Consider the following 16,392-nt stretch of genomic DNA (forward strand, 5'->3'; position numbering starts at 1 on the left):
CAACCTCTGCCTCCTAGGTTCAAGCAATTCTCCTGCCTCAGCTTCCCAAGTAGCTAAGACTACAGGCGTGTACCACCATACCCGGTTAATCTATTTTGTATTTTCAGATGGGGTTTCACCATGTTGGCCAGGCTAGTCTCAAACTCCTGACCTCAGGTGATCTGCCTGCCTTAGCCTCCCAAAGTGCTGGGATTATAGGCGTGAGCCACCATGCCCAGTCAAAGCTGCAGTGAGTTTTGATCACACCACTGCATTCAACCCTGGGTAAGAGACATTCTGTCTCAACAAAATAAACAAACAAAAAAGATCAAGTGGATGAAATATATCAAAACAGAAAAATTTAGGTATAGAAATCATTATGCAAGAGATGAAAGAGCTAAAGAACAAATCCAGGAAATCTAATAGTGAAAATTAACAGAAATCTCAAGGGAAAAAAAGGAATAGATGGAGAATTAAACAAATGATAAAAGAAAACCTCCCTGATTTGAAAAGAGAATTTAATAGTGATCACAATACCATTTTTGGTACTCCATGCTTTTATTAAGTACCAGAAAACCCAATTTCTTTCTTTTTGGGAGTATTGGGAGAGGTGGGTATTTCTTTTATTTCTTTCCCCAGTATATACATCTTGAGAAGTCAAACAGTAGCAATCTATATTAAAAATGTGAAATGAGCCAAGGTGCTCTGTTTAGAAAATGAACACCTCTCCCAGAATCTTCCAGAGAGAAAAATGACATTCAACCAAGCAAATCTAATGCAAGTGGATTATGAACACAGCATTAAAATCAATCCAAGTAACTGTGAGGAAATTGACAACTGTATGTGAAGAAACCAGAGAAGATGAAGACAAACTGCATATACTTCCTTAAAACAAAATATACATCCAGCTTCAATAAAAAGATAGGTATTCCCACACACACACACAAAGTTCTAAAGTAGCTCATCAAAAGTACTGAACCAGACATAGGAAGACCTGAAGATAAAGTAGTGAGAGAAAAATATGGAATTAGCTTATAACTATATCTTCTTGTCAGTCCTCCACCTAGTACAGTCAGGGATTTCTTAATTATACCTTTTTTTTTTTTTGAGATGGAGTTTTGCTCTTGTTGCCCAGGCTACAGTGCAATGGTGCGATTTCGGCTCAGGGCAACCTCTGCCTCCTAGGCTCAAGCAATTCTCCTGCCTCAGACTCCGGAGTAGCTGGGATTCCAAGCATGAGCCACCACACCCAGCTAATTTTGTATTTTTTAGTAGAGGCGGGGTTTCTCCATGTTGATCAGGCTGGTCTCTAACTCCTGACCTCAGGTGATCCGCCCGCCTTGGCCTCCCAAAGCGCTGGGATTACAGGTGTGAGCCACTGTGCCCAGCCTAATTATACCTTTTTAAAGAGAAAAAATAATATTACTTTACCTTTTTTCCCAGATTAAGCTTTTTCATTTTAGGTAGTGCTTATTTTGATATTTTCATTAATCTGCTAATAACATATTTGAATAATATGTTTAAAGTTTATCTTTGTAAATACTTAGTTTAGGTTTAAATTTTTGTAATTGAAATTCTTAAATATTTTACTGGTTTTAAATTTATAAATTCTGAATATACATAAATAAAATAATACTATTAATATAGAAAATAAATGCTGTGGGTGGAAAAGCCAGTACATCATTTTGCTGCCATATTACAATCACTAGATTTGAGTCCTCTAGACTTACAGGGCTCAGAGTGTGATTCATAGGAACACACACATACAACAAGACATATCCTATTCAACTTTTTTATTTCCAAGGATAAGCTGAAAATCAAATGCTCTTCCAGAATGAGAAATGTAAAGTTTACAATGGAAAGTAAGTTGAATTCTCATTTGCAAAACCAGAACTTAGAAAACTGTAGAATAACTTCTATATATCTCAGAGAAAAGAACTGTGATATGAGTCAGAAAGCTAGGGAAAATATGACTCACATTTCAGAAAGAAAGGTATTAATAGTTTTGTCATGATGGGTTTCAAAGAATATACAACCTACGTAACCCATTTGAAAAGGTCTATAACCAAAACCTAAATGAGAACAGAGATCTAAAGACAAAAATGGAGACAAAGGGGAGGAGAGAGAGGACAGTAAGAGAGGGAGTTCGTATGAGTGGGTGAAGATAGATGACAGGCAAATCATACAGCTGGTGGTGTGGATTACTGAAAGAGAAGCAACACCCTGTCAATGACACTCTCACTACAGCTGGTACTAAAAATACTAGACTCTCTCAGCAAAGTCCACAGCTACAGACAGGTATGATTGGCACAGGTTTTGAGGAAGTTATCAGAGGAGGCAGAAAGGAAAGACCTGTGGCCTGACAAGGCAAAAACAGAGAATGTGGAGAAATAAATGAAGTATAAGGATTTCATCTTATAAGGTTGCTAAATGGGTAAATACGGGGCCTTGGGGATGGGGGATGTGGTACTGTACAGTTTTGACCAGCCAATCACTTTAAGGAAATACATGTGCGCACGCGCGCGTGCACCCCCCCCCCCCCACACACGCGTGCACAATGTCAAGTAAAATAAAGAGTAAAAACGAGGTCAAAGAGGAGGAATGCAACCACATATATCAGTAATTACATTAAATATACATAAGCTAAATACCTGTTAGGAGAGGGAAACTATCATTTTGGATTATAAAACAGAACCCACCTATACATTTGTAAGTTATACTACTTATCGCTTCTCGGCCTTTTGGCTAAGATCAAGTGTAAGTTATACTACTTAAATGAAATGATAAAGATTGAAAATAACAGATGAGCAAACAGCTTATTGACAAAAAAAGGAATTAGGAATAGCTGTAATATCAGTAAAAGTAGAACTAAAAGAATTCAACAAGAAAAAGAGTGACATTAGACAATGATAAAACCAATAGCAATATCAAATTAAAAGTGAAAAGCTAAAAATATTTTCACTAAAAACAGAAAAAGACATGTCAATTATCACTATTATTTCTTCTAACTTTGAAGCCCAAAGCAAATTCAAATAGAAAACAAGATAAAATTTGATAGCTAGAAAACCCATTAAACTGTAATAAAAATAAAAAAAAAATACAGAAATCAATAACTTTTCTCTTTATTATCCATAACCAGCTGGAAGTGATTGAGTGTGGAGGTGGTAGTGCAAATTCTTACCATATGGACAGTAACCCTACAAATTACTAAGAAATACATTTTGAAAGAAAGGATTGATATGAAGGAACCTATTAAATATTATTGAAAGACCAAAAGTCAGTTCCCTCCCCTAAAAGAAATGTAAAGGCATACTGTGTAATTGGATGGAAAGTCCTAGCATCATACAAATGTTAATTCTCTGCAAATAATTATATAATCATTTAGTAAAAGATAATTTAACTTACCACAAAGGTGGTATTTCAATTCAGTAGGATAATGTTAGCTCGTGTAATAAATGGTACCATCACAATTAGCTATATATCTGGGGAGAAATGAACTCTAAACAAATAAAATCTAGAGGTACCAAAAAAATCATAAAAAATAACTGAAGGATATTTAGGAGAATACTTATATAACTCCTGGTCAAGAGGCCCACTTTTAGCAAAACAAGAAACACAGAAGGTATAAAAGAAAAAATATGACTACTTAAAAGTAAATTTCCTGATGGGCACAGTGGTTCATGCCTGTAATCCTAGGACTTTGGGAAGGACCTAAGGTAAGCCGTTCCAGACCAGCCTGGCCAACATGGTGAAACCCCAGCTCTATGAAAAATACAAAAATTACCTGGGCGTGGTGGCACATACCTATAGTCCCAGCTACATGGGAGGCTGAGGCAGGAGAATCGCTTGAACCCAGGAGGTGGAGGTTGCAGTGAGCCGAGATTACACCACTGCACTCCAGCCTGGGTGACAGAGTGAGACTCCGTCTCAAAAAAAATAAATAAAATAAATAAATAAATAAATAAATTTCCTATGGCAAAGGTCTCCATAAAGTTAAAAAAGAAGAAGAAGGAAGAAGGAAGAAGAAGAGGAGGAAGAGGAGGAGGAAGAGGAAAAGGAATAAAAAGGAGGAGGAGGAGGAGGACTGGCATAAAATATTTGAAACACATTTGTTAGATAATGGATTTGTATGCATAAAGCTCCCCAAAGCAATAACAAAGGGCATCCCCCCACAAAAAAATGAAAAAAAAGTATAAGTGGGCAATCCACAAAAGTGAAAATACAAACTACCAACAACAGAAGTGCTTAATTTCATGAATAATGAGGGGAAAGTAAGTTCACAATGTATAGTCTTTTTAACTATCAGATTGGAAAAAATGAAAGAATGATAATACCCATCTCTGGTGAGGACATTACTGTGAATTACTATGCCCTTTTGGAAAGGAATCTAGACTTACATTAAAATTAAAACTCTAGGCCGGGCATGGTGGCTGTAATCCCAGCACTTTGGGAGGCCAAGGTAGGCAGATCACGAGGTCAGGAGTTCGAGACCAGCCTGACTACATGGTGAAACCTTGTCTCTACTAAAAATACAAAAAAAAATTAGCTGGGTGTGGTGTGGTGGCGCATGCCTGTAATCCCAGCTAGTTGGGAGGCTGAGGCAGGAGAATCACTTGAACCTGGGAGGCGGAGGTTGCAGTGAGCCGAGGTTGCGCCACCGCACTCCAGCATGGGCGACAGGGCGAGACTCTGTCTCAAAAATAAATAAATAAATAAATAAATAAAAAACAAAACCTCTATATCCTCTGTCTCAGCAATTTTACTTCAAGGAAATACTTTAGAGATATTAAAGTTCTAACACGTAAAAAATATTCAAATACTAACTTGTAAAAAATAGAAAATCAAGGATGATTATTACCTTATTTGTAGAAAAGGGGTTAAAAACCTGTAAAATTGGTCAATAAGGGAGAGCTAACTGAACTTTGGAACATCTATATCATGGAATATCACGTAGCTGTTGAAGGAAATGAATTATGCCTACTGAGATGGGAGGAACGTCCATGATATATTACTAAGTGAAGAAAACAAGTTACAAGGAATATCTGCTGTGTGATGGATGGCATTTTTAAAAAAATGACAAAAATCTTATGTATGTATGTACACATGTATACATACTGATCCACTTGAATGAAACAAAAAAGGAGAGAATGAGCTTTTTGAAAGGCTAATTATTTGGAAAATACAGTAACAACTGGAAGCGTGCAATGTAATTTTTTGTCTGTGAAATTAAATAGATCAAAATGGAATGAAAACATTACTCTTATGTTAGGATAGAATTGCAAACAATTTTTACCATAGTAAAAATTTTGTTAGTATCGTAGTGTTAAGAAAAAGAAACGAGCATTGTATTAATGCCTGAAAGGAGAGACTCCTCCATTTCCAGACCTGTGATCTTGGGATAATTATTTTACCTCTATCTGAGCAATATTTTGTTACATTGTGGATATAAAGAAAACTTGTACAGTTAAATAGAACTTCAGAGATCACCTAATTCCCCTGCTTCTTTGTATACAGATCAGAAAACTGAGGTCTATGGAGGTAAAGGAATTTGCCCATGATCCTATAACTAATCATCAGCACACATGAACTAAAGTTCAAGTCTCCAGATGCCTACTTTAGTGTTCTTTCCCCCTGCAGTGACACCCTCAAAATTAGCTTAGAACTGAGATGGGGGCAACTTGTGGCCTGTACGTATGGGAGTGAAAATATTTCTCTGAAGCTTACACAAGGCCACACCTTTCTCAAGTTCTTCTGAAATTAAAATAAGGATATTTCTTCTAACAGAAAAAGCTGTCATAAGGCAACTGAGTGCCTGGCTTAATCAATGGCAGCTTCTATTAGTAGTTTCAAGAAAATGTTATAATAAAATTTAACATAATATTCAGTTACCATCCTCCATACCTAATTTCCACTGTATCTGAACTTGACTTCTCTCAAAACCCCCTTGAATGGGATAGATCCTCCTCTTCTAGGTATTTTTATGGAGCTCTGAAGTTCTACCTTGGAGTTTATATTTTTGTACCATTTGTCATTGCTATTACCCTTTAAGTGCCATGAAAGTATGAACAGCCTGTCTTATCACTATAACCAAGACACCTACAGTGATGCTTGCTTTATAGGTTGTGAACATTATTTGTTTAATGAATTATTAGTCCCTATAAGGCCACTTACCGCATTCCCAATAAATCCGACGTTGCTATCTTTGCTTTTCTCTCAGTGGAGTCTCTTCACCACCAATTCAATGGCGTCACAATACCAAAGAACAAGAATTCACTCCCACTCTTTCCTTACATTATGTCAAGTAATAGGATTAACACGCCAAAAATTATTGGGCACACCAAATAAATGTCTGTGGTTGATGAGAATGATAATGAAGTAGTTGTATATTATTATCAAGTACTCTTTCCTAAGAGTTACGTCATTGTTGTAATAATTATTAACAACACTAACTAATACCATTTATTTAGTGCTACATGGAAAGCTCAAGTCTATCACCTCTTTTAATCTTCACAATAACCCTGTAACATTTTACCATGAGGAAAGTGAAGGTCAGAATTATTAAGTACTTTGCTATCACGTGGCACAGCCAAAATTTAACTTGGGATTACTGACTTCACTCTTCATATTCTTAAACAGTACGGTTAGCTACTTTCATTAGAGACATAAATATACACGTTACAAGCATTTGTGAGCAATTAAAATGGCCCTACTACTCTTTGTATTCCAAAAAGTGGAAATTCGAAATAGCCTTTTGTTTTCTCCAGAGTCACTAGGTATTTCATTAAGTTACAATGGACTGTAAATACTTATGTTTTTTAAAGCAACATGATAATATTTCCACCAAGAGAAGCAAAGTGGTTTTTTTTCCACAAGGGAAATTTTGGGCATAATCTAATGTAAAACTGCAGCAAAATCTCACCGACAAAGGCTGCCATCTGAGCTGCTGTTCTTCCCACAGAGTTGACAACATCTGTCTCAGCACCAGCTTCCAACATTACCCATGTGATGTCTTTATTACCTAGAGTTTTAAAGGGAACATATTTGTTAATGTTAAGGAGGACACAATTTAAACATCCCTTTTCTAAACTCTTTATACCTTTTTTCCCCCAGTTTGTTTTAGGTTTCGGTCATATGGATATTTTCATTCTTTTAAAACATGAATCATAACTATAGTAAAGAATAAAATGCTATAGAACCTACTTAGAAATTAACCTTATTTTCTGGAAAACAAATCAAGCAATGCAAAAGCAGTATGGAATTGAATATCGCTTTTTTAAACAAAATGAAATATGTTTTCCTAGAGGTAACACTTAGAATAAAATCAAAATACACATACAAAAACATTTTTAAAAAAGAGATAAAATGAATAGGGTTCCCCTTTAATATCAGCTAACCCATCCCGTTCCTCACACTTACAGGCTCTGGAATAACTATTAACCACTGGGGTATCTATCTTTCTACACCTTTTTTCTATCTAAACATACACATGCTATTCTATTCACATTCTTCTACTAAAGTAGTCATTATGGGTATTTTGCTATTATGAACTATACTCAGTGAAAAGTATTTTCCATTCATTTTCACAAGTTTGAATTATGATTTGCTTAGGAACAGCTCCTGGGAAATATTGCCAGATCAAAGGTTATGCATATTTTGAATGCATTTTGCCAGGCTGCCATCCAGCAAGGTTGGACTGACATGCACTCCCCAAAATAGTGTAAAGAAGTTCCTGAGCATTATAGCTCTTTCTTAACATTTGCCAGTATAATAAGCTAAAAAATAAAATTTATTGTTCTAATTTGCATTTATTTGATTACTGTGCAAAATGTTTTATATTTTGATCAGCCAGTTGTATTTCTTTTGTTTTCCATCCAATTTTCTTTTCTTTTTTTTTTTTTTGAGGCTGAGTCTCGCTCTGTTGCCCAGGCTGGAGTGCAGTGGTGCTGTCTCAGCTCACTGCAAGCTGCGCCTCCCGGGTTCAGGCCATTCTCCTGCCTCAGCCTCTGGAGTAGCTGGGACTACAGGCGCCTGCCATGACGCCCAGCTAATTTTTTGTGTTTTTAGTCGAGACGGGGTTTCACCGTGTTAGCCAGGAAGGTCTCGATCTCCTGACCTCGTGATCCGCCCGTCTCGGCTTCCCAAAGTGCTGGGATCACAGGCGTGAGCCACCACGCCCAGCCAAGTTTTCCATCCAATTTTCTACTGCAGTATTTTTCTTTTTATAATTGATTTATAAGAACTCTTTTTTTTTTTTTTTTTTTTTTTTTTTGAGACAGAGTCTCACTCTGTCACCCAGGCTGGAGTGCCAGGGCATGATCTCGGCTCACTGCAACCTCTGCTTCCCAGGCTCAAAAATCCTCCTCCTCAGCCTCCTGAGTAGCTGGGACCACAGACATGCACCACCGTGCCTGACTAATATTTGTATTTTTGGTAGAGACAAGGTCTCACCATGTTGCCTAGGATGTTCTCGAACTCCTGGGCTCAAGCAATTGGCCTGCCTTGGCCTCCCAAAGTGCTGGGATTACAGGTGTGTGCCACTGTGCCCAGCTAAAAGAACTTCTTATATTTAACAATATAATCCTTTAAGGTATACAATAAATATTTTTAGTTTTTCATTTGTATTTTAACTCTATGGTATATCCTACAAATGAAAATGTTAATTTTTATCAATATTGTCCTTTTTGGATTCTGTGGTTTATACAGTGCTTAGAAATGCTTCTGGGTTCCAGGATTACGAAAACATAGATTATTATCTTCAAAGTACAAGGATATTATATTACTTCTGTATTTTTCAAAGAGCTACACCAATTACAGATAACCCCACTTAATTTTAGACAGTATTTCTAAATTGTCCTTATTCAGCAAATAATAAACAATACAAATCCGAGTAAGTTTCTAAATGGATCATCATATTTAGTACATAAGTGCCAGTGAGGCAAACAGATAGCTCTATCACAGCGACTGTTCAAAAGAACAAAGAAGTTTTCATATCACTTGAAAATATAAAAATATAGAATATCAAAGGCGGTAACTTGAAAGAAAAACAGATCCAGTTCCTCAATTCCATCAAAATGTTGTCCACATAAAGAATCAATTGATTTAAATAACAAAAGAAACAGATCACCAAATTAATTATATAATTTATTTCCTGCATTATAGCTTTTCAAAAACCAATCGCCATCATTCCTTTCCATAAAACTTGATCATAAAATTACTAAAATCAAAATGCATTTAATCTTTTAGTATATATGTACTTGTAACAAGTTTGTACAGGTAACTAATATTTATAAATACTAAAACTTCACCAGAAAGTGCAGCAAACATGAGGGCTGTGTATCCATGTTCATGCTGATGGCAATTTACATCGGCTCCATGTCGCAGTAGTAACTTGCACATATCAAGTTTTCCTTTATATGCTGCATGCATTAGAGGAGTCATTCCATTCTTTAATAGAAAGAGGGAAAAAGTTTTAATTTTACTGTTTTTTCTGTACCTATGAACAATTTCTGCAATTAGAAATATAAAACGAATATGAATTAATTAAAATGATCTTTATAATATGTATTTGTATATTTACTTCCACATTTGGATCTTCCATAAACTTCTGAGGAAGAGATGGTTTTATTACTGGAGATGTTTTTACAGATTAGTAAACAGACTCACAGTGGACTTGCTCAACCTCACATGACTAGTAAATAGTGGTGGCAGGGACTGAAACCCAAATTTTCCAAACATACTTACTTTCTCAGAAAGCAAACGAAAAAACAGATACAAACACATTTTTTTAAAAGAAGGAAAATCTCAAACAATGCCTCTCAAGAGGAAAGTTGAATAAAGTATGGCATATGCATAACATGGGATATTTAAATGAATGACTTCATCTGTATGTACAGAATGGAACATTTTTCACAAATTATTGTCAATGAGAAAAGGTGCAGGAAATGCATATTACAGTGGTATCATTTTTTAAAACCATGATTCCCTAAATCACACATATATTTTGATCATACATATGATTTGATTATATGTGATTGTATAAATATGGAGAAATGGTTGGTAGTATTTAAGCTACATTGTTTGGTCAAATCACACATATATTTTGATCATACAAATGATTTGACTATATGTGATTGTATATATATATGGAGAAATGGTTGGTAGTATTTATGCTAGGCTACACTGTTTGGTCTCCATATGCTTTGCGCATATTCAACGAAACATCCAACCTTTTATGTACTAGCTACTATTATTATTTGGTAGATTCATAGATGAGCTGTTACTGTGAGTGAATTTTCTCAGTAATGTATGCGAAACGCTGTAAGTACCAAAACATCAATGTTGTTTTGGGTGAAAAGCTCTGTAAAACATATAATCCGTTACCTTAGTGAAGCTTAGAATGCTAACATAATGTGAATTATTCTTGATGCTTCCAAATTATTATTATGAACATAAGCCATCATCTTGTTAATGCAGTACACACTATGTTCAGAGGGTTGTGGAGACGAGAATGATAGAGAGGCTGGGACCTTTCATTGCAAAAGAGAAAACTCCGTGGAAGCAAGGGACATTGCTTGAGAGTAAGAATGGAAAAATGATAAGCAGATGATAACTTTGAAGACTCCTTTAGCTAGGAGTCTCTATAGAGATGGGATATTAGCATGCTGGGAGTGGGTGGATGGGTATGGGTAAATCTCATTGTACAGAGGCAGCCAATGGAGTGGTTTAAGGGAGTGGGAATGGACTGCATGGCCTTTAGCTTTTCAATAAGGCAAAACCATATCGCGAGCATGACTTGGGTGATATCTCCTAAAAGATGATAGAATTTGTCCATAAGAAGCTAGTGTGTAGCCTGAGGGGTGGTAGGGGAAGGACACAGGACCATTAGAAAGGCCACCACAAAGAAGCAAACAGCTGTTTCTTTTGCAGATTTTAGGACCAGACTTCACCATGGAGTTAGTTTTTTTCTGTTTATCCAGAACAGGTGGGCAGTCAATCACCCAGCAATCCAATCCTACAACAAGAGGTTATCTAGCTCTGAGCATGAATAATCCCCAGACTACAGAACTGACCTATAGCTTAAAAAAACAAAACAAAACAAAACACAAAGCTTTCAACAGAATGTGATGATCTGCTTAAGACCAAAAGAGATATGCAAAGCTTTTGAATTTCACATCACCAACTGTCTTTATTTTCTTGTGTTTGTGTTTTCACTGTCATCTGTGTTAATTCTGCCCATTTACCTGTCTCCTACTACTCCCTTTCCTCTCATTAAAAAAAAAAAAATTCCTGTCTCTTTTCTCTTTCTCACTTGTTGTTTTTTGTTCACCAGCTGTCACCTTAGCTGGAAGTGGTTTTTAGAGCAACCCAATGAGAGAAGTTTCTTTCCAGAAAGGTAAATATCGGCTGGGCAAGGTGGCTCACACCTGTAATCCCAGCACTTTGGGAGGCAAAGGTGGTCAGATCACTTGAGGTCAGGAGTTCAAGACTAGCCTGGCCAACATGGTGAAACCCTGTATCTACTAAAAAATACAAAAATTAGCCAGGTGTGGTGGTGGGCACCTGTAGTCCCAACTACTCAGGAAGCTGGAGAAGGAGGATCACTTGAACCGGGGAGGTAGAGGTTGCAGTGAGCCAAGATGGCACCATTGCACTCCAGCCTGGGCAACAAAGCGAGACTCTGTCTCAAAAAAAAAAAAAAAAGAAAAAGAAAAGGTAAATATCCCAATCATATCATCTGCTGTGCAATCTCTGAACCTGCTCTTTTTGTCGTGTTTATAATGCAGTATATGATTTTCCCATATCAAATTTCAGTGCTGTGGTAGATGGTCCTGGGTATTAAAAAAAAAAAAAAAACTACTGATAAATAACAAATTTACACTTATTTTTCAAAGAAGTGGCTATCACATATACTTTCCTATCTTAGTTCACTTTTGTGTTATAAGAATTTAGAACAGTGTGAAGGAAGATTATAAATTTTGACTGCAATGATTACTATTCATTATCTCGGTTCTAGTACCACGTTGTTTATAAAAACTTTTCCACGGGCAAAGAGAAAATAAGTAATATTAATAAATTTTGATGCTCCATAGAGATATAAACCCACCATGCTATAAATTTTCTATTTATTCTAGTGTTTTTATAGTATTTCAGTGTAAATATCCAGAAAAGGAAATAATTTGAAACAATACTGCTTATCTACTAGAAGTAGAAGAGAATATTCCCATGTTCAAAATACATGATGCAAGTTAATTTAAAATGTTATATTACAGTTGTAAAGATGAAATAACTTAGCATCAGACAGAATATTAAAATAAATGTCCACCTCAAACTAGAAAGGTAGTGATAAGATTTCATAAAATGTTATCATACTGTAATTCATCAATTCTAAGATACACCTCACTTTTATATTTAAAATCTCCAGAATTTTCACTTTACTAAAGTCTCACAAATTACCATCAGTTTCCACTCCCCTCATTTAAAAAATATCTAGATAAATTTTTAATCTATGGCATCTCTGATTCAATGATATGCAAGAGTAAAAATCCTCACGCCCTTGTCATTTCCCAAAGATAACCTTGCAGGTAGTCTGCTTAACTGAACTGCATGAGAAACAAGCTTCTACAATTCATTAGATACAATCACCTTAAATATAAAGTTCCTCTCCCATAATTCTTAAGTCAGAGAATTAATCAACATTAGGCTATTACACTGGAATTCTGTCATTAAATGCAGCATCCATTCAGCAAATATTTAATGAGTGTTTAATATATGTCAGGCACTGATCTATACATTGGAGGTAGCAATAAGCAAACTTCATGCCTCCCATAGTCTAAGTCCCTGGGACTTACAGTACAGGTGACTAGATGGATAGTGATACAAGTGCTAGAAGAAAATAATATTAAGTAAAGGGGAGCAGTGCCAGAGGGAAAGAGAAGACTATTATTTTAAAGAGGACATTCAAGGAATGTCCCTCTGAAAAGGTGGCACTTGAACAAAGCCCTGAAAGAAGTTAGGGAGGCTAGGAATGCAAATAACTACAGGAAGAATGCTCCAGGGAAAGGGAATGAAAGTGCAAAAACTTCTGTGCTGTGTTCAAGGATGATCACAGAGGCCAAGTCTGTCTGCAGCCCACTCAATCTTCAGGAACACGTAGGAAGTTTCTTGTCTTGATTTTGGTACTTCTATTTGAATATTAAGTATGATGCTAAAGTTTGTGGAAGGTTTCTGCAAACCTTCTATCGGGTTACAGAAGAGTCATTCTATCCTAATTTGTTAGTTTATACCATCAAAGGTTATTATATCTTATAATATACATTTTAGCATGTGTTGAGATGATCCTATTTGCTTCTGTTTTATTCTGTAATATAGTGAATTACACTGAAAGGTTTTCTAAAACTGAACCATCCTAACATTCTTGGAAAAACCTTACTTGGCTATGATGTCTTATAATCCTTTTAATAGATGGCTGCATCAACCCGCTAACATTTTTAGAATTTTTGCCTCTGTATTTATAAAGTGACCTGGGTCCATAGTTTTGTGGAATTTCTTACTATTTGGCATCAGCATTATGCTAGCTTTATCAAATAAATGAGTATCTTCCCATCTTTTTCTAAACTAATGGTAGAATTAGTGTAAAATGAGAATTAACAGGTCCTTAGAGTTTGGTAAACCTTACTCTGGTTTGCAGCTTTTGAAGGTGGTAGGAGATTTAAAAATATTTATACAAATTTTCCTCAATTATTGATTATTCCAGTTTTTCTACCTTTTGTTTTTTTTTTTTTTTTTTAGGCAGTCTCACTCTGTCACTCAGGCTGGAGTGCAATGGTGCGATCTCAGCACAACTGCAACCTCCGCCTCCGGGGTTCAAGCGATTCTCCTGCCTCAGCCTCCCAAGTAGCTAGGAGTACAGGCGCCTGCCACCACACCTGGCCAATTTTTGTATTTTTAGTAGAGAAGGGGTTTCACCATGTTGGCCAGGCTGGTCTCCAACTCCTGACCTCAGGTGATCCACCCGCCTCGGCCTCCCAAAGTGCTGGGATTACAGGCGTGAGCCACTGAGCCCAGCCCAGTTTTTCTACTTCTGTATGAGATGAATGTATCGATTTTAATTTTCTACGAAGATCATATGGGTTTCCACATGTGTTGGCTTAATAAAAAGTTATGACAATCTTCTTTATAATTGCAGTTATATTTTTCTTTCTCCCTCCCTCCCTCCTTCCCTTTCTCATTTCCTTCCACCCATCTTTCCTTCCTTCCTCTCTCCCTCCCTTTCTCCTTTCCTTCCTTCCTCCTTACTGTTTATACATATTGTTTTCTTTCTTGTACTTCCCAAGCTATATCTATATTTCGGTTTTAAGTTGATAATTTTTACTATTTTTTCTTTCCTGTTTTATTGAGATACAATTCATACAGAATACAATTTACTCAATTAATTTGTACAAATAAATGGGTTTCATATACTCACAGAGTTGTGCAGCCATCACCACAATCAATTTTTGAATATTTTCATAATCCCTGAAAGAAACTCCATACCCATTAGCAGTCATTTCCCACTTCACCCCACTCCCTTACTCAGCCCTAGTCATCCACTAATTTACTTTCTGTCCCTATGAATTTGCCTATTTTTGGTATTTTGTATAAATGGAATCCTAAAATATGCAGTCTTTTGTGACTGACTTCTTTCACTTAGCATTAATGTTTTCAAGGTTCACACACATTGTAGCAAATACCAACATTTCTTTCATCTTTGTAACTGAATAATACCCATTATTCAGTAGTAGGATTATACTACATTTTGTTGATGTATTCATCAGTTGAACATTTGGGTTGTATCTACTTTTGGCTATTATGAATAATGCTGTTATAAACATGCATTTGCATAAGCAAAATTTTGTGTGGATATATGTTTTCATTTATCTTAAGTATATATGTGGGATTTCTGGGTCATATGGTAACTCCATGTTTAATCATGTGAGGAACTTAGAGACTATTTTCCAAAGTGGCTACACAATTTTACATTCCCACCAGCAATGTATGAGGGCTCCAATTTCTTTACATCCTCACTAATACCTGCTATACCACTTTTTGATTATAGCTATCCTGGTGGATATGAAGTGGTATTTCACTGTGCTTTTTATTTGCATTTCCCTGGTGGTTAATGATGTTGCGCCTCTTTTCATTATGTATTGATCATTTATATATCTTCTTTGGAGCAATATCTATCTAGATCTTTGGCTCATTTTTTAATTGAGTTATATATTGTTTTATTATTGAGTTGTAGAAGTTCTTAATATTTTCTACTTACAAGTCCCTTATCAGATACAATTTGTAAAATTTTTCTCCCATTTTATAGATTGTCTTTTCGCTTTCTCGGTGATATGCTTTGAAACACAATAGTTTTTAATTTAGATTATTTCCAGTTTATCTACTTTTACATTGTTGCTTATGTTTATTTGCTTTACAATTTTTTAATTTCTGTTTTATTTTTTCTAAATCATTTCTATTTTTTTAGTATACTTACTTTTTAAATAATTTCATGAATTGAAAGCTCAGAACACCACAAAGATTACAAGTGCAATGACAAACACTACAAAATTTCTTTTTAGTATCACTTTGGCCAGCAAAGAAAGCTTTTGATAAATGTTGTACTTTCAGTTGTAAATAGTCGGCAATTTTTATTGCTTTATCTTCATTAACCTAAGAATTATTTAGAGTCAAACAAACAAATTCCAAGATATGTGCTTCATTATCTGGATTATATTTTTGTTTCTTTGCAAATGTATTATACTACATTTAGCAAAGCTGTCTGAAATAAGCTACAACTTCCTTTATAAAATAGTATAATACATGGATGAATTTTTATCAATGTTACATGTAAAGAAGAAAATATACAATTTTTTTCTGCTAATATACAGTCCATGTACTGTTAATTGGGTTATCCAAATTTTCTACATCCTACGTTATTTTTTTTCTATTTAATCTGTTAGTTTCTAAAAGGTGCTGTTGCGGTCTTACAGATTTCTTCTTGGAGCACCACCATGTTTTTCTTTATGAACCTCAATGCTTACAGCTGATAAGTTTATAAGAAAAGACTTAAGGCTATTCTTGGTGGATTATTAATTTAACATATAAGACAGAATGTCCATATAATTATTTTTTGCTTTAAACTTTATTTTGTCTGATATTAATTTTGCTACCCATGTGTGGGTAAAGAGTTAACAAAACCCCTTTCCCTTCCGCATGAGAAATGGAAGTCCAATGAACTTCTTAGCACTAGACTATGCTACATAATATAGTCGTCCCTAGCCACATATGGCTATTAAAATTTAACTTCTAATTAATTAACATTAAACAAAATTAGAAACTGGTACTTCTAGCCAAGATTAGTAACAAAAGCGTCTTCCTAGAGTAACA

General features: G+C 35.5%; 1 protein-coding gene across 1 annotated transcript in view; it reads right to left on the reverse strand.

Moving 5' to 3' along the window:
- Nucleotides 1-16,392, reverse strand: part of ANKMY2 (ankyrin repeat and MYND domain containing 2) — a 49,920-nt gene that overhangs the window by 21,636 nt on the left and 11,892 nt on the right. The window contains exons 3-4 of the mRNA XM_010357670.2: nucleotides 9,285-9,423; nucleotides 6,899-6,997 (exon numbers count right to left, since the gene is read on the reverse strand). Coding sequence (XP_010355972.1) covers nucleotides 6,899-6,997; nucleotides 9,285-9,423 — 238 coding nt within the window. The remainder of the gene's footprint in view (nucleotides 1-6,898; nucleotides 6,998-9,284; nucleotides 9,424-16,392) is intronic.

This window comes from Rhinopithecus roxellana, chromosome 6 (genome assembly GCF_007565055.1).
Source record: "Rhinopithecus roxellana isolate Shanxi Qingling chromosome 6, ASM756505v1, whole genome shotgun sequence".
NCBI lineage: Eukaryota > Metazoa > Chordata > Mammalia > Primates > Cercopithecidae > Rhinopithecus > Rhinopithecus roxellana.